This window comes from Arvicanthis niloticus, chromosome 21 (genome assembly GCF_011762505.2).
Source record: "Arvicanthis niloticus isolate mArvNil1 chromosome 21, mArvNil1.pat.X, whole genome shotgun sequence".
NCBI lineage: Eukaryota > Metazoa > Chordata > Mammalia > Rodentia > Muridae > Arvicanthis > Arvicanthis niloticus.
The window spans coordinates 43,246,479-43,265,172 of NC_047678.1; the positions used below are offsets into that span (position 1 = coordinate 43,246,479).

Sequence of the window (18,694 nt, forward strand, 5' to 3'; positions counted from 1 at the left end):
AAACACTATTGGTGTCTGTGTGACACTTGTTCTACATACTAGACCTGAGAGGAAGGATGCTGTCCAGGGCTTTGGGCTAGGATTTCCTGCCAAAAAAAAAAAAAAGCACCTCTAGCCACAGAGGTAGACCAAAGAACTTTTATTTAAAGCAAGAGGCAGGTGTGCAAGCATCCTTGGCCCAGAAACACTGGGCCTCCTCTTATCAGCTGCGATGCTGAGTGGAATCTCAGAAGTCGCCATGGAGAGAAAGCCATTGTGTCTGGTGTGAAGGCACAAGGCCCAGGGCTGGACAGACTACTACCTACATAACCCTGGCTGTCCAGTACCTCCTGGACATGAGAGCAGTATGGCTGAGGCCTGACATGGTAATGGGTTTGCTGAGGAATATGGAAGACCTAAACCTCTAAGAGCAAAATGCACACTCCAAGCTTTCCAGGAGAAGCACTCTGGAAACAAATGGCGGCGGTCTGGGAGGTACGTCAGGCTGTCCCCAAGGGTGATTCGGTTCAGCCTCAGTGTGTGAGGACATTCAGTTAACAAATCCTGACTCCAAAGCTCCTTCCTTCTTTTAACTGCTGCTCCTTGGGGACTTAGTCGCTTTCCCCCTGGTATGAAATCTCCGGTTACAATTGAGCACATAGGCCACCCAGGTCTGTTTGGGGTTGGGGCCCCTGCAGCCAGAGGACAGACAGCTCTCTCCACATAGTGCCAACATTAGGGCCAACTTGGGTTCCTCATGTTATTGTTAATAAATGTTAAAGCAGACCTGCTTGGATGAAGTGCACTTGCACGGGGTGGAGTAAGCCACATCTGCTAATGCCGAAGCCCTGATGACACTCTGTGGCACTACCTAGGATGCTGCCCAGGAATCGGACTACCACTTGGCTCCTCAGAGCTTTCCTTTCTCAGGGTCCTGAGACAGTACCTTGATTGACTCATGTCGCTGAGGCCACAGGTTCCATTGGCCCAGGACTCGTGTCCTTTCACCTAGAGCAAGAAGAGAGGCAATCTAATCCTCTGCCAGGGTCAGTGCCGGCAACACTGGGGAATGGGTCAAGGTGTGAGTTGGGAGTTGGGTGAGTTTCTTAAGACCATCTAACTGGTTAGGCTGCAGAAACTGCTGCTTCGGCAACCACTGCAAAGGGCTGGGGGGTATGGGAAGTTGCCCAGACTACCAGTAACAGCCAGATACCTCAAGCTCCAGTGAGCAGACTAGGTCCAAGCTCATCCCGGGAGAGCAGTATCTGGGGTCTTCCCTGGTTTAGCAGTCTCCATGTCCTGGCCACCATGCAGTTCTTTTTTGTTTGTTTGTTTTTAAGACACGGTTTGCCGGGCGGTGGTGGCGCATGCCTTTAATCCCAGCACTTGGGAGGCAGAGGCAGGCAGATTTCTGAGTTCGAGGCCAGCCTGGTCTACAGAGTGAGTTCCAGGACAGCCAAGGCTAACAGAGAAACCCTGTCTCGAAAAACAAAAACAAAACAAAACAAAAAAGACACGGTTTTACTATGTAGCCAGACCCATGTGGACCAGGCTCACCTCAAAGAACAGAGGTCTGGCTGCTGGCTCTAAATGTCGGGGATAAGGCATGTGTCACTAGGTCTAGCAATGCAGTTTTCTGTAAGACACCATCTTGGGAGCTGCTCTAAAATGCAAAAAAAAAAAAAAAAAAAAAAAAAAGGCCATTTTTGGTTGCACCTGTCCCCATGTCCTACTACACTTTTTCCAGGAGTTCAATAGCTCTTCTGGGAATGCATGCTTGTGGCCACAGAAACGCCGGCTGCACTGCTGTCTCAGGGAAGAGTCTAAGCTACAGGACGGCGGTTCTGTCATAACCCAGGCTTGTTTCCATTTGGGTAGGCTCTGCACATGTATATGCATGTGTGTAGGTGTATGGGGTGCTCTTTCAACCAAGCCCAATCCCTGAAGGCAGGCTCAGCAGCCCCTCCTTTGTTCTGATTCCCAGTCAGTCAGCCAGCCAAGGAATCCCTGCCCTGGAAATTGCTGGAGTCTCTCCAGCTATCCAGCCTGATCTTCCTTGATGTTAGCATCCTTTCCCCAAGATCCTCAGCCTCCCCAAGACAGCCCTCAAGAGGCAGAAGTGGCTCCTCCCACCCCGACATCCTGATCACCATTTCCCTTCTGGATAAAGAACAGGCACCCCTCCAGGCCTGGAGACTTGTTAGTGACCATCCCTTTAGACACATCTTGCTAATAGGTTTCCTGTCAGAGAAAGTCCCTATTCTCCTGTATCATCTATTGCCCTTCCCATCCCCTCACCCCAATCCTAATGGAAAAGAGGGTGGGGTGACAGAGTTGGTGACACTCATCAGGGTGGCAGTCACTGTGGGTGTCTTATTCTCCATGACCTCTATTCATCCAGCACCTCCACAGAGTCCCTGTCTTTCGTCTCCTCCGACTGGCTCTCAGCTGTTCCCATGTTGTCCATGTCTGACAGAGATGACACTTGCTGTACCAAGCCCTTGTCAATGGGTGTCTCTGGTTGACAAGGTCTGGTGAAAGGGTTGAACCAGTTCAGGGAAAAGTCCCCACCAAAAGCCTCCTGGACCGACTTCCAGCTGCCCGACTGCTCCCTGGGCTGCTTCGTTCGTTGGAGGCGTTCAATGCCCTGAAGGAGAATGGGGCATTAGGTCAGCATGCTACATGAACACACCCTTTGCCTTGGCAGAGCAGGAGATGGGAAGTCCAATACAGATGGCACAGCTTGCTGTGGCCCAGGCCACTCTGGAAGCCCCTTAGGGCTGCAGGGCAGAGCAGAAACTGTGAAGCAGAATAAGCAGGCCTGGCATTGGACTTGCCTGTCACCCACATACCCCAGGACCCCTTCTACAAAGGCAGTGGTCTGCTACTGAGCAGGAACCAGATACCTAATGGCCAAGGGCATCTTGGCTTCTGTAGGCATGAGCTAGACAACCACCTATGAAACCATTAAGAAAGGGGCCCCTTGCACAAAGTAGGACCAGCAAGCTTGGCATGGGGAAGGCTGAGGAGTGAGAACACAGCACAGGATACAAACATGCGAGGAGAAGCAACAGATGCCACATGCAGCGGGCACCAGAAGGTGCACAGGCCACTGCGGGTTGTGAGGTTTGGTGTTAGACCTCTTCATGCGGTGGACATTCCCCATGGCCTCTCCCAAGCTGACCACTCACCTGCTGTGGGTACTGGCTGTGACTCGGCCCCCAGGCCACAGAAAGAGGGTGATGGGTAGGAAAAAGCCCCAAACGGTTATAGATACAGACAGATCAGATCTCCAGATTCATATCATCCTTACAAAGGCTCTGAGCCCCCAGTCTGGCCTCTGCTTTGTCCATCTCTTCTGGAAGCTAAGGGAATTTTCTGAGTTTCCCAGACAGATATTTAGTGCACTCAATCATGACTTAAGACCCTCTTCCCCCAAGGAAGACTTCTATGGTCCTAATTCTTCTCTTCCATACACTTCTCTCCTGTAAGTGGAATAAGGCATATCCTTTTTGTAATGCAGAGACAAGCACACAGACTGATCTGACCACATCCCACACCACTACTCCAGCACTCCTCCCATGACATCCCAGGGACTTAAGTCTCTTGACCTCTATAAAAGCTATCAGTTAAAGAATCTGACCTTAGCTGAGTGTGGAGGCAGAGTCAGGTGGCTCTCTGTGAGTTCCAGGACAGCCAGAGAAAGAGATCTTGTCTTAAACAAATCCAAAAAAAGGAAAACAAAAAATCTGATCTCATGTTCTCTCTTCATATGAGACATCAATAACTGAAGGAGCCAGCAGTCACTTTACAGCAGGGAAACGTTCCAGAAATGGACTTAACACAACCATCAAGGTCAGAACTGCCAGGACTTGAGTGGATCGGCACCAAGTGCTCCCAGTTACAGTGAACCACAAATGTAACGCACCAGTGCCCTTCCTGCTCCAAGCCACAGCCTAACCGGACACACGAACAGCTCATGGAGTAACCCACCTACAGTTTTCACCAGGGCCAAGGTCTATGGTGGGACTATTTTGGAACCAGACAGAAGTGGTTTATCCTGAATTTGATGAAGTGTCTTAGAACCAACTATACACTTAAATGATTTGTATTGCATTATATGAATTGATCCTCAATTAAAAAATATCTAGGTCATGACAAATTTAAGACTGAGAACCGATAGAAATGGGGTCAAGAGGCAAGTAGTAGAATGTAGAATCCTTGAAGACAAAAGGCAAGCAGTGGGACCTCTCCCGAGGCAGAGAACAGTAAGTGTCAAAGAGTTTTGTTCTTAAAGAGAAAATGGGTTTCAGTCTGCTGCATAGTTCAAGCTGGCCTCAAACTCCAAGGCTTCCATGACCTTCCCACTCTAGTCTCTTGACCCTATAGTCTCTAGGACTACAGGGGTGTGCCACCATGCAGACTACAAGCTTCTTCTGCCCTCCTCGTTTTTCTTTTCAAATTACTTTCTTAAAAGAGAAAGGGATTTGTTGTTGTAAGATGTTTATCTTTGGTAGCACCGACTGTCAGACAGAAGATAATACAATTCTGCTGGGTTTTGTAAGTCTGAAATTATTTCACAATGAGAAGTTCGAACATCAAGAGAACCCAAGACAGAATTGACATTGAGTTGGAATGAAAAGTTGAGACTAAGTAACTAGTTCTATAAATTGCAATGGTGAGGCAATGAGAAACCATGGTGACAGTATTGCATGACGCTGGGCTGTCCTGCGACCTGTGTTGTACCATACGGAGAAGTGTTTTTTGCACAGGACACAGTCATGGTGCTGTTACTGTTGCAGATGGTGTGCATTTCTGTGGACTTGTCCCCATTTCGTGTTTATACCATGGAGCAAGCATGAGCTTTGTAATGAGAACAAGAATCAGGTAAGACCTGAGCTTTAATAGCCTCTGCAAGTCATAAACACAACATATGCTGCCCTCGGCAGCCCCTAGCCATACTTTATAGCAGCAGTGACAACAGAAGCAACTCACTTGCAAGGACCCTGCATCTCCTGCTTGGTTATCACCTGTAGTCAGTCAACAAGGGGCCGAGGCATTACAGTGGGACAGACTGGGTATACCATATTGCCTTGGAGTCTTCCATGAGTTCAGGCCTTGTGAAACTCCTGGAATAGGACCCCAATGCCAGCAGATGAGTTGGCCAGCATCCCCACAGCAAGCTCTGTAGAGCTGACCAGATGATGCCAGCTCTCTTCATCAGCAGCTTCACATCCTTCTACTGTAGCCCACAGTATGAAACATCTTCCTGTTGCAACCCAGAACATACATGTACCCATAACCAAAATACTCTGATGCATCATTCAGCAGGTAATGTATTTTTAAAAAGGTTCTTTGCTGGGCACGGTGGTGCACGTCTTTAATCCCAGCACTCAGGGGGCAGAGGCAGAGAGGCAGAGGAGAGGCAGAGGAGAGGCAGAGGCAGGTGCTGGTGACCCAGACTGGAAAATCGCAGCTCCCGTGCAGCTGTCACACACAAACCAAAGCCCACACCACTTTACCTGACGGCATGTTTTAGAGACCCACTAAGGCTTATGGAGGCTCTCCAAGGCCATACGTTGGCAGTTAAATGGTCAAGCAGGGGTTGGGACACACGCTGAGGTTAGACACGGGCTGCCACTCAACTCCATTACCCCAGGTGAAAAATTCCAGGTGTCCTTTAGTCCACAGGAGAGGTGGTGGCACCTTTTCCCCAGAGGGTTTCTAGCATGTCACCTTGAAGCACCGGACACTGTACCTCTGTTTTTCTTTGTCCATAGAAGAGTGGAGGAGGGAGAAAGGCCAAGGCCCAGGTTTGAGAGAACATGTTACTCAGTGGGTTCTTTCTTTGTTTTTGAAACAGGGTCTCACTGTGCTGCCTAGGCTGGTCTTGAACTCCTGAACTCAAGCCATATTCTGGCCCTAACTTCCTGAGTGTTGGGACTACAGACACACATGTACCTGGCTCTTCATGAAGTCTTTTTTTTTTTTTTTTTTTTTTTTAAAAAAGATAGGGTCTTATGTACCACGGGTTAATCCTGAGCTCTCTGGCAAAGGATGACCCTAAACGGACACTCTTGCCCCCACTTCCGAACTGGGTTTACACATGTGCACCTCCGTGCTTGGCTTCAGAGAAATAGCCAGCCCTGTGAGTGAAGCTACAGTGGAAAATGATGACCAGAACACTGTCTGTGGTTGGGCTGCTCAAACACTGTGGGTCTGGAGAACTCACTGGACGTTCCTCACAGGAAGGTTGGTTCCTTGGTTCTACCCTTGTCTTGCTGGCATTTCAGTAAAGGTGCCATTGGTGAAAACAAACTCAAATGACATGTTTAAAGATCATTAGTGGCTGTTTTATATATTCCAGGTGGGAGAAAACACAGATAACAGAGTGGAAGGGGCCAATGGCTCATTAGTGGGAGCATGCTGGCCTTAGACACCGCATCCCAGGAACCGGGATGCAGCACCCACCGCCACCTCCAGCAGCAGGGCTAGCCTGCAGCACCCATCCCTGTAAATTCTGAGGCCCTGAGCTTGATTCTTAGCATTGTGCAAAAAAAGCACTGGCCCTCCTTTTTTTGCTGGAACTGCTTGTGTTCCTTGGCTAGTTGACCCTTTGGAACTGGTGCACTTCATGTTGAAAGAAGAGAAATTGAGAACTTAGTCTGGTGTGGAGAGTCTAAGCCCATCCTCCCAGGATGGGGTGCCAGTCTTGCATGGGTATTTCTTAAGCACTTTGCCTTATTTGGAAGATTTCTCTCATCAGGATGCAAAGTGGCTGAGCCAGAATGAGCAAAGGCTAGCTACCCCGTAGCCCTGTAAGTCTCGTAAGGTCCAAGTGTTACAAAGACAAGATAGTATTTTAAGGAGAGGCTGGGCACACATTTCTACTGTATACATGTCACCAAGCTCATGCAAATATGCAGATATGACATGAAGAAATAGACAAGTATGTGGGATTACCCAGCCCAACGGCCATGTCTTCCTCACTCCCATTATCTAGTTACCATTCTGGGAGATGGGTTACAAAGGCTCACAGACAAAAAGACCTTTGACTCCATCTGGACGGACCGGAAGACTCAGGGCACACTCACTTGCGGACACACAGCCTTGGTCACTGTGCTTGCAGAAAAGTGCTGCTGGCTTCAGAGAAAGTGAAATGGGGCAGTCCTGTCTTGAGTCCCCTTTGCTGTGGTTTGAGCACTAAGGACATCCACTTTGTGGCCTTTGGTCTATAGTAATGCAGAGGGAGAGACTCACATGGAACCCGGGCGGTAAGCTGGGCGCATGCCTGGTTAGAGTGTGAGCTTTGGTTTCAGGGTTCAAATTCCTGCAGTGTCATCTACTGCATTTCTTAGAGATCCAATGGGGACAGCTATGAGCCAGTCATATAATGCCCTTAAAGGCTATTTCCTGAGTTTCAGTCTTGAGGGGAAAAGTGTGTGTGTGTGTGTGTGTGTAAGAGAGAGAAAATGGCAACAACCATAGCTGCAGTGCAGCTGCCCATTGCCACAGCAGGCGTATCCTGAGTACTTGAGTAAAGACTAGACCCATCTAGCCAGCTGAACCTGGAACAGGCCACACCTCTTTCATATATACCAAGAGATCTATAAATAAAATTTCAAAGGCACCTGGAGAACAAATGCTATGAACTTGATATAAAATAACCTATATATGTCAATATATAAAGTTATGTGTAAAAATTACATACCCCCCACCCCCCAGGATCTCAGCCTAAACAGCACAGCAGAGGCAAGTTAAAGCCTACTGAGGTAGGGTAGGTGACCAATTCCTCAGGGTCACCTCATCTGTCATCACTAGACACCATCAACAAGAAGCCCCAGAGTAGCAGCTAGCACTGTGGGTAGAGGTGCTAGGCACTTTCTGCTGGCACAGCTTTTGCTCTCTGCTGGGCAGGCTTTGGCCCTAGACTCCAGAAAGATTGACCTCTTGGAGACAAGGAGCACCCTCCCCACCAACACATGCTGAGCATTCTGCCGGCAGAAAGGCCATCCATAGCCTGTAAGAACAAAACTAAACTCCCTCACCCTGCAGCCGCACACCACCTGGCCTTCTGCACCGGCCATGGGGAGAGAGCAGAGGCAGGTTTGGAAAAGGTTTATTGCATTGTTTCCATGTGGAAGCACTGACAGTTGGAAAGAGGCAGAATGTCCCACCGACTTCTGAAAAACCACAGGGCTACATGAACTTCCCTCCTACCCACAACTAGAGTTTCACTAGAGTGAAAAATCTTCTCCCCACCCCCACCCCGAGCAAAAGCTAAGAAGGGAGTTCTGTGGTGATTGCCTTGAAGCCCACTGGTGCAGGGACTTCATGGTGCCCAGGCTCCACCGGCTGTAGTCTCCTGGCACCTCCTATATCCCCTGGTCCTTCCCCAGCTCAAGACTAGCTCCTCCCTGTGCGACTCTGCTTAGCAGTACCTACTGATGGGAAAGCTCGTCTGTGTGGCAGGCTGAGAAGCAGGTGAGTAGGGGCTACCTGGCAACTCTAAGAATGTTACCTAACATCTACAACCACTTCCCAGGCTAAACACACGAAAGACACAGGTCTGTGCACATCTGGAGGACTTTTAACTCCAGAAAGTATATGCCCATGACATGGTTGAAAATGAGATGATCCTGACAGGTGGCATGTGTTTCCCTCAGAATGACTGACATTTTGCTGGGAAAGGGCGGGAATGGGGTAGGAAGTAACTGTAGCTTGCCTGAAATTTTTTTCTTCTTGTGATTGTATAAGGCATTTTGAACTGGGAAACATCTTTCATTGTCTTCCCAAAAGCCAGAGTGACATAATTGCTGATTGAGAATACAAAGGCCCCTTTACCTCTCCCACCTCCCCCAAATCATTCTGTACACCTATGCCCATCAAGTACAAGGCTGACAATCGATTTCTGAGACTGAGGCAAACTGTCCACTTGGGCAGGAGCCCAAGGACCCTTATGACGGTGCCAGCCCAATCTTTCCATCCTTAGGCCTCAAGGGGCTAGCATCATCTTCGATGAGGTTCTGAGTCCTGTGGGCGGGTGCCAGTGCTGCCCTGTGGGCAGGAGGAAGTCAGGGCCCTCTTGGCTTTCCTACTGGATCAGTTCATCCACACACAGCATCAGGAGGGGGCATTCAATTAGTAGAAGGGGCAGGGCCTGGGCAGCACCCTCGACGTTAGTCACGCTGACAGACAGCAGAGAGGAAACAGAGGCCAGAGAAGTGATTTTAAAGGAAAAAGAGCAGCTCCAGTCATCAAAAAATTGAAAGGATGATTTTTTTTTTAAAAATAAAACATGAGGACTTTTTTTTTTCTCTGCAATGCTCAGCCATTTTTCTGAAGACATAAAAAAGTTTTAAGAGTTTTGGCCTAAACATTCACGAGAGCAGATGGGAGGTGCCATGATGTGGTCTGAGTGGCAATGCTGGTCGGGTCCTTCAGACCACATACTGGTACGGGTCTGCCTTCCCTTGGTCTGGTGTGGCAAAGGGGCTGGCCCAGCCTAGAGAGAAAGGGTGGCCAAAAACGGCTTTCATGTTCATCCACTTTGTTTTTTTAGCCCATCTTCTCTCTTCCTTTTTCAATTGTTCTATTCCCTGAAAACAAGAACAATCACACTTTCAGTCAGGCATTCCACCTCTGTAGTTCTGGGAAGGATGTACACATGCCTCAGGTGACCAGCACCAACACTTCCCTTCCAAAGCAGTAAAGCTACCTACAGCTTTCCTCTGTCTCTCATAAGAAGTGTCACTAAAAGTGGTTTCTGGTGGGCATGCATTTACAAGACCCTGGGGAGGAAGGGACAGTGAGCTCTTGGCAGGCACCTGGGCCACTGTTGCCAACAAGATTGACACTGTCTAGTTCTGAGTCCTTGCTGGGTCAGGAAGTGCTCCAAGGCACCTGCGTGTGCAGAGGCTTTGATGCATGAGACTGAAACTCGGACAACTAATGGTGGCTGTTGGTGTGGTAAAGACGCACAGGACAGCTGAAGATACAATGACCACTTTGCAGACAAAAAAAAACAAAAAAAGAAAAGAAAAGAAAACCAAAAACCAAAACCCAATAACAACCCCCCCCCCAAAACAACAAAAACAAAAACCCAACAACAAAAAACCAAGCAGCAGGCCAAGTGACTGCTCTGATACTGTCTCACCAGCCCAGAGGGTCAAGGAGCAGCCGCTGGGCAGGCTGAGGGGACACAAAGGGACAGGGTGAGACAGTGAGAGGCAGTTGATAAGGAGAGGAATCACAAGAGGAAGAGAGAATTAGTGCAGGTTAGAGGGAGGGCAGTTTGCAGCCTCAGTCACGGTGAGGAGGAAAGGAGGGTCTTCCCAGAGCTCCTTCCCAGAGAGCTGGGAGGACAAGGCAGTTCTCCCAGCTTGTGCCACTTTCCCTGCCAACTCTCAGGAAAAACAAAAACAAAAATAAAAGCGGGGCTAGGAAGAATATGTGTTTTCTTTCCTCCTTCAAATAGAGCAGCTGAGCTGCCAGAGAAGCAAAGAGCAGGAGCTGTCTGTCTGTTTTAAGTCTTGGCCAAGAATGGGGTGGGGGTGGGGGGACCCAGGGGGCATCAGTTAAGGATGACAATGTGTTCCCCACGAGTCACAGACAACACAATTCTGTTTAGGAACAATTTTGATGAGGAAGAACAATTAGAACCAGACTGTCAGTTTATCTACTGCCCCCAGAACATGTTCTGGGGACCACCAAATGTGCTTCCCAAATGGGCAGGGCCTGACAGTCACATCTGGGCTCCCTATAAGTCTTCCATGGAGCAGCTGGTCCCATTTATCAGTTTGATATATGGCTGAATATACACCAAACCTTTTTTCAACAACATGAATTCTTACCAATGAAACGGAGTGGCTAAAAGCCATGGAAAGCACTGAGGACCACCTAGAACTCACAGTGGCACTCTGGCAGTGGGCAGCACTGCCCCTCTGCTTCACTGAGGACCACCTAGAACTCACAGTGGCACTCTGGCAGTGGGCAGCACTGCCCCCTCTGCTTCCAGGCCCACAGACCCAGAGCACCTGAAGCCATGGAAGAAGCTGCCCTCCATCTAAAAGCACAGACCACAGCTGAAAGCTCTCTCTCGAAAGGTGGGTGGGCAGCACTCACAAAGCTAGGAGCAAGCAAGGGGTTGAATCTGGGTCCCCAGGATTCTTTTTCACATTCAGGGGAAAGTGCTGCCCACCCCATCTTCTAGAACCCAAAGCACAAAAGTCAAGAAATGTCACACAACCACCACTTCAAGACTCCTGGGTATCTTCGGACGGCCAGAAATTGGCTGTAGGGCATGAGGTGAGTGGGCAGGAAGATGAGAGAATGGGATGGGCAAGGACCAAAATGTGCTGTCCTAGAGGCTCAAAGCAGATGTCTCCTGGATCCAGCCATGACATCAGTTCTAGAAGCCGATGTCTAGAGCCTTGCTGGGAAGGACAGGAGCGTGACAGAATGCCTGACAGGGTTCAGTGTATAATAAAGAGGGACTTGTGTTGGCTAAGGCTGCAGGCAGGGCCACTCTCATGCAAGCAGCCGAACCTACATAAACATGACCAGGTCACTAGAACAGAAGGCCCTGTGCCCTGCACCCTGAGCCATCGGGGCTGACAGGTGACCACGTCCCCAAAGCCAAGGTTAGAGAGGTGGGTGCCTGGCTTACCGTCTCATCTGTGCAGATGGAGTGCACTTGGGTCCCAAACATCACTGATGTGAAAATGAGGAAGAGCAGGGCCTCAAAGCACAGCAGGATGAGCAGGATGACAGTGGTGGGCGGTGAGAAGGAGCTGCACTCTGCAAGGAAAGCAGCATGGGGACTGTACTGGTTGCATGGCTCCCAGCCTCACCCCACCAAGCTCCCCCTGCCTCCCGCTTACTCCCTCCACAAGTCCCCAACAGACTGGGCTGCTGGATCCCTCTTCCCTAACTAGTGCACCCAGCTCATCACCCTCAGGCCACAGAGGCCAGCTTAGAAGAAGTCTATTAGGCCTCATGGACACCACCTGCCTTTCCCTAGAGAACGCAGGATGCAGGTTCAGAAGTCCTGCCCTGGCCAGATCTTTCCTGGAGAGGTATTCCCCCACCCCCAAACTGCCCCTAGCTCAGCCACCCCATGCTTCCTTTGGGTCCCAGGTGAGAGACTAGGGTAGGTCAGGAGGAGTGCCTGGTAGCTTGGAAACTTGAAAGAGGACTATTTGCCAAGGAGTGGTCTGACCAGTGACTGGAAATGCCCCTTCTTGCCAGGGACATCTATGTAACTGAGACTGTCAGTCTCTCACTAGAGCCTTTACTGTTCTGGTCATGGTTGGGCTGGCTCTAGGCATCTGCTCACCCTTCCACTGTAAAGCACTGATATGGTTTCTGAGCAGTGAACAAATCCTAACTCAGACACATAGCACTTGAAGGCTCTGAGGGAGATAGTGTTTGAACAGGGAAGGAAAACTGGGCCACACATGTGATACGCTTTGCCTAGCATCAGCTCTGGTGATGTGGTGCCGGTCGCTCAGTTTGGCTTGTAGAGTCGGTCTGCTTCCTCTGCTGGCAAGGCTGCATGGATCTTGACTATCTAGGGAGGGGGATGTGGGACAGACTAGGAATGACACCAGTCACTGTGTGTGTTAGGGAGGCTGGCATGGAGCATCTCATCTGACATGCCTTCCTCTTAGCTGCTTCCCTGGAACTGGGCACAACTTGGTCTTAGCAGCACACCAACCAGAGGAACTGGCTATGGACAATTACAGGCAAGGTTACCTGGCTGGCCCTGTAGTGAAGGATGCTGGGAAGAAGCAGGGCTCTAAGTCTGACAGACATGAGTAAGGGAAGGAGCCTGACCACAGGTTCCAGTTATCATCACCCTAACATTCTGCCCTAGCCTGCCTTTCCCATCCCTTCCAAGTGGAACTGGGAGTATTCCCCTTCTCTTTCCTTATCTGACACCTGTCTCTCCCACTAAACCTACTTTGGGTTCCAGGCAGCCATTCACCCAATCTTGGAATGAGGCCTGACTGCAGATCTCTGGGCAAGAGGCTTGGGCATCCTGAGACTAACTTTCCCTTCAGCACAGGGATATGGAGAAGTGGTGATGATAGAACATATCTCTCTCTCTCCGTGTGTGTGTGTGTGTGTGTGTGTGTGTGTGTGTGTGTATGTATATGCCTCACATCAGCTGTGTGTTGTGTGATGTGCAGTGTTTTCTGTGTATGTGTGTGCGCACACACGTATGTTCATTCACAAGATAGAGGTCACATCCTTGTCAGCTGCCCTGTTACTAGGGGCAGAGCCAGAGAGGCTCTCTACCCCCTCCCTTCTTTCACCAGGCCTTGAGAATTCCCAATAGGAATGGATCAAGGCCCTAGGAATGTAGAGCTCCCCCCTCTCATTTGAATGTTAACTCCAAGCACCCACTGCTTGAGCCTCTTGTACAGAATCTATTCTGGAGTGGACGCCTGGATGCCACTCCTTCCATAAGGAAGCTGGCTGGGAGGACCCTAGGCATGGGGGCAGCAAAGACTGGATGCCTACTTGACACCATGGCTTGGACTTCAGGCTCTCTTTTTGGGTAAAAGATCTTGGGATCATGCTCCTACTGTGAACCCATTTCCATCATTTGTGAATGAGGAGCAATCTCCTAGTCTAGGCTTATAGGGTCTGCATTGCTCGAAACACACTCTGCACATTTCTCAGCTCTAATAGCCCTGTCAGCATGACCACAAAGCAAAGACAGTCAGTCACTTCTGTGACACAGTCTGGGTTATGCTATCATTGCCCACAGTTAACCTGACACAGGAGGGAGATCTGTGATGACAAAATGACCTCATTGGACATCCTATATCAAGTTGCCAAGGCCACACCAGAATTGACCTAGATCACCAGGGCCTAGCCTGATACATGTAGTTTCAGAATGCTTCACCAGATGAACAAGAACTGGCTGGACTCACTTACTTCTGCAGATGGTATCCTGCTTGTCCCTGTCCTCCTCTCAGAACTGGAAAGGGGTTCCCTGCTCAGGACACCCGCCTCCAGAAAGAACGTTCTAGCTCCACATTGACTCCTTATTATTGTTTGCTTTCCCACCCCCATTTCTCTCTGTTTTAAATCTGTACATTTAAATGGAATACTTGTGAAGCAGGGAGACATGGTCTATGATCTTAATCTAAGTTAGTATTATCTTGACAAGCAATATGAAATAAACTACAACAACAACAACAACAACAACAACACACACACACACACACACACACACACACACACACACACACACACAAAACAAAACAAAACCAAAGTTAAAAACCCTCTATGCCCTAGGCAAAGAGTTAAGATTGGGTATCTGAGAGACTGGGGTAAGATGACCTTGATTACAGTGCCCTGTTTAGAGCTTGGTGTTGCTTGGGGGAGGCGAGTTTGCCTAGTGTGGCCCTGGGTTCCATCCCCAGTGGTGTAAAGAGTAAAACAAGTGCCTTGCAGACCAAGACTCAACGCTCTCTCCCACTGCTCTCCTCAGGATCCTGGCCTCTGATGACCTGGGGCCTGTTCTCTTTTGAGACATGCTCAGTTTGATTCTGTCCAACTTAATAAGTCTAAACTGAAGGGTCTGTTTCTTGTCAAAAAAAAAAAAAAAAAAAAAAAAAAAGCAAGCCTCTTAGGGCCTGATCAGTCTGTAGGGTTTCAGAAGATGTAATAAAGAGAGGCTGGGCCTGGTACTACCTCCAGGGAACAGCCCCCCAGGTCACTCAGGTCTTATACCTTTTCTACAAAAGGAAGAGAAACCCTGGCAATACTTACTTGTCCAGTCTTCTTCAAAGCAATGCAGGAAGTGGAATCCCACCATGATGAGGGCGTGCAAGGAAATGAGAGCTATGTACATCTGAAATAGGAAAGCAGTGCTGAGCCATCGTTGGTTCTCCTAACTGTGCAGCCTCCTTGACCGGCTACTCAGAACATGTTCTACATGGAGACACTGCTAGCCGGAGGCCAGAAAGGTACCTGTGACTCCTCCAGGCCACAGACCCCCTATTCTTGTTTTGAGTAGGATGTTAGCTATTCTCTGGGAATATGTGGAACTAGAACAGAAGCACAGCCTAAACACAGGCATGACTCAGGCTGTGTGGGGCACATAATAAAATCTGCTGCTGCTTCTAATTTAAAAGGTCAGAGTGCCAACTATTCTGCATCTACCTGTAGCTCAGAGTCTGAGGTCACCAGCAACACTGCCTTCTTTCGCTATGTGGGCCTAGTGCTTGAGTGGTACCCAGAACATAGCACTCGCCTCCAGCTAGTCAAACCAAATTAGCTTTCTACACGCACAGAAAGTGAAGGACATTTATTGAACCAGAGAGACCTTGAGAAGGCAGAGAGCCACACAGTAGGCAGTGTTCTCAACAGCTGCTAAGAGTGCTAAGATTTCCTAAAGAACTAATGAGTCCCTCTGCCTCCTGGAGGCAGACTTCAGAAGCTGACTTACCGTGAATAGGACAAAGTACTTCTGGTTGTTTTCGCCGACACAGTTGTTGACCCAAGGACAGTGGTGGTCCATCTTGCGAATGCACCGCTTACAAACACTGAAATGACCCATAATTCAGACCTTCAGCAGGGGTAACCATCATACAGTTTGAAAACAACCACTACACAAGTAACAAAGCAGCAGGTACTGGCGTGGCCCAGAGGGGAACACTGGAATTATGGCTTCAGCTCGACACCTCTGAAAGAAGACTAGAATGCAGAGTCAGAACTTCCAGGGTCAAGTCATTCCCCACTAGGAGTCAGAAGCATTTGCTTCCAAGGCATCAGCACACGTTAACAGGCCAGAACTGGCCCAAGTAAGGGGCTATTCTGAAGCCTCATGAATCTTAGAAATTGGGTTTCCTGAGGAGGCCAGGTTTGGGAAATTTTACTGTAGGACAGCATACGGGAAAAGGGCTGGCAGGCGTCCAGAAGTTCTACCAAACACTAGCAGAAATGGAATATACTTTCTCAAGCTGTAAGAAGTGTAGTAGCTTGGCAGACTTGGGTCTGCTGGGCTACCTTATTCAAGCGGTGGGTTTCTGTCAGTTTGACTCAGACAAGCCGAGGCTTCATACTGCCCTCCGCCCTTTCTCGTCCCATCATTCCAAAGGCCTCATCTCATGACACAGGCAAGTTGCCAACAGGTACTGCTCAGAAATGACAGTCTGGTTCCATGATCTTCAGGAGTGGGAAGGCAAGACAAGAAAAGGAGGTCCAACATGGATGCAGAAGCAAACAGTCAGGCCCAGCAACTATACTAGTCTGTCTGCTCTGTCTCTTCTGTTACCAGCTCTAAAAACACACATGAAAACACATGTGAATTACGTACATAATAAATTGAGTCACACTTTTCTGTTTGTTTGTTTGTTTTTCAAGACAAGGTTTCTCTGTGTAACCTGGCTGTCTTGGAACTTGTTCTGTAGATCAGGCTGGTCTAGAACTCAAGAGATCCACCTGTCTTTGTCTCCTCAGTGCTGAGATTAAAGGTGTGCATCACCATGCCTGACTTTCCCATACACAACTTTAAAGCAGGCAAGCAGTGTAGACTGGTCTGCTCGCTGTGTACCAGGCCTCTGCTCACCGTGCATGGCATCACCACATCCTGTTTTATGGGCATGCAAGCCAATGCAGCGAGCTCTAGGGTCCTTCATCCCTACTCATTTGAGGAACAGACTCCTGAGAGTACCCACTTCTTGCCTAAGTTCCTAAGCAGGTCCTCTTCCACCCTACTTATTTCTAGGGCAGCTTTCAAGTACATGCTCGAGTCAGTGAGGGGTCCATTGTAGAGAAGCATCAAATGGCCTCTGGCTCTGCTGGTGATGGAGATTTTAAACAAGTTCTCACAGCAAAGCCATCTTTCACACTCTGAAGAAAAGAGGTGTGGAAGAGCCGGAAGCTGGGTCTCACAAGGGCTAAGTTGTGCTGGGCAGTCAGGCTAGACAAACACATGCTTAAGGGAGCAAAGGAAGTGACTGTAGCCCTTGAGGGTGGCATGGGTGGGCGTTTCCTGTTCTCAAGGACATGAGGTGCCTGCCAAAGCAGCACTTTTCTTCTCCTTGGGCCGGATGGCTTCCTGCAGGGCAGGCAGGGCTCCAGGATCCAAGGCTGTAGCGACTGAGGGTGAAGCAACAGTTACTGAACACAGCAGATGCTCTACACGGAGGTCTTTTCTGGTGCTGGTCCTTCTAGATTTCTCTCACTCCTCCTTTATGCCTCCTTTTATGTTTTAAAAACTGATACTTCTCCCACCTACCACTTCCTTGCCACATTTCAGCCCCTGATCTCAGGAGAGAGTGACAAGCTCTTTGGCTTATATACATTAACAGGTCCACTCTTGGGTTGTGTTCCATCTCCAGGAGGCATAAGGAACAATCTTTGATGTATGTAGCCTTTAAGCAGCTAGCAGAAGTTTTCTTAACGGTCCTGGGTGCTGGGCCAGCATTAGACACACAGGGGCACTTACCACGCTGTCATGCTGCACAAATATGCCTATCCTGACTCAGTGGAGGGCCTCTGGGCTTAGCCTGGCTGGATCTGAGTGTGAAGGCTAGAGCTCACACAGATAGATACAAAGCAGGCAAAGAGAATGGGTGGAACCCCCAGAGAGCAGGGGAGGGATAGAGGGAGCCATGCTTTTACACACAGGATTTCATTACACACCTCACTGACTCATAAAACTGTAGGCAAGGTAACAGCATCCCATACTCTAGCTTAAAACAGCTCCGAAAAGAGTGCAGCCAAGGGAAGAACAGAACAGATCCAAGGGCAGATATCCATTTTGTGGCTGGACAAAGAAGCAGGCCCTCCAAATCAGCCTAGACCATCATCCTGTTCCTCAGGTGAGCACCAGGTCACATGACAATGTATTTGGTGACTGTGAGGACTCAAAAACTAAGCAACTAGAGTCTTGTCAGAGTTCTAGGAAGCTGATGAGGGCTCAGCCTCAGTGTGTGTGTGCGTGTGTGTGTGTGTGTGTGTGTGTTAGTTATAGGAAGCATGGGGTGTTAGGCCCAGTCAATGCTAGGCTTTGCCTCCCCTGGGAACTTATCATATAATCCCAAGGCCTTGGCTCTACAACAGCATAAACCCTAGGGATCCCACATGGTCTCTGGTCCTCACAAATGGGAGGACCCCAAAAGAATGAAAGCAGGAAACTGGGTCTCACAGGGGCTAAGGTGTGCTGGGTAACCAGGTTAGACAAACACACGCTCGAGGGAGCAGGGAAAGTGACTAGCCTGGGGTTATAGGGTTTCTGCTAGAGGGAAAGGCCCTACCTACAAATGCAGAGCTGGAAGGCTTACTCTACATCAGTGGTTCTCAGTCTGTGGGTCTTGACCCCTTCAAGGACCCTTTCACTAGGGTTTCATATCAAATATCTTGCATATCAGATATTTACACATTACAATTCATAAGAGTACCAAAATTACAGTTATAAAGTAGCAATGAAATAATTTTACGGTTGGGGTCACCACAACATGAGGAACTGTATTACAGGGTTACAGCATTACCAAAGTTGAGAAACACTGCCCTAGATGGAATGTTTTGTGATTGGCTGTGATCCCCACTAGAGTTCTGGGCAGAGAGACAGTATCAACTTCTATAGACTCTACCAGAAGCAGGAGATACAGAAGGAGGTACAGAAGGAGGGACAGGTGTAGACCTCTATCTGAAAATAAGACTAAGACAGACAGACACACACTTCGCTAAC

At 49.0% G+C, this 18,694-nt stretch overlaps 1 protein-coding gene across 5 annotated transcripts in view; it reads right to left on the bottom strand.

Annotated features, from left to right (window-relative positions):
• Nucleotides 1-124: 124 nt before the first annotated feature.
• The window catches only part of Zdhhc3 (zDHHC palmitoyltransferase 3), a 46,123-nt gene continuing 27,553 nt past the window's right edge, over nucleotides 125-18,694 (bottom strand). For 3 of the 5 annotated variants that reach the window (XM_034483767.2, XM_076917882.1, XM_034483770.2), the window contains 4 exons: nucleotides 15,446-15,542; nucleotides 14,767-14,848; nucleotides 11,648-11,778; nucleotides 125-2,626 (listed from right to left, as the gene is read on the bottom strand). In XM_034483767.2, coding sequence (XP_034339658.1) covers nucleotides 2,369-2,626; nucleotides 11,648-11,778; nucleotides 14,767-14,848; nucleotides 15,446-15,542 — 568 coding nt within the window. In that variant the 3' untranslated portion in view covers nucleotides 125-2,368. Of the gene's footprint in view, nucleotides 2,627-8,082; nucleotides 9,579-11,647; nucleotides 11,779-14,766; nucleotides 14,849-15,445; nucleotides 15,543-18,694 lie in introns of those variants that run through there. The other 2 variants (XM_034483769.2, XM_076917884.1) reach the window with 1 other exon arrangement.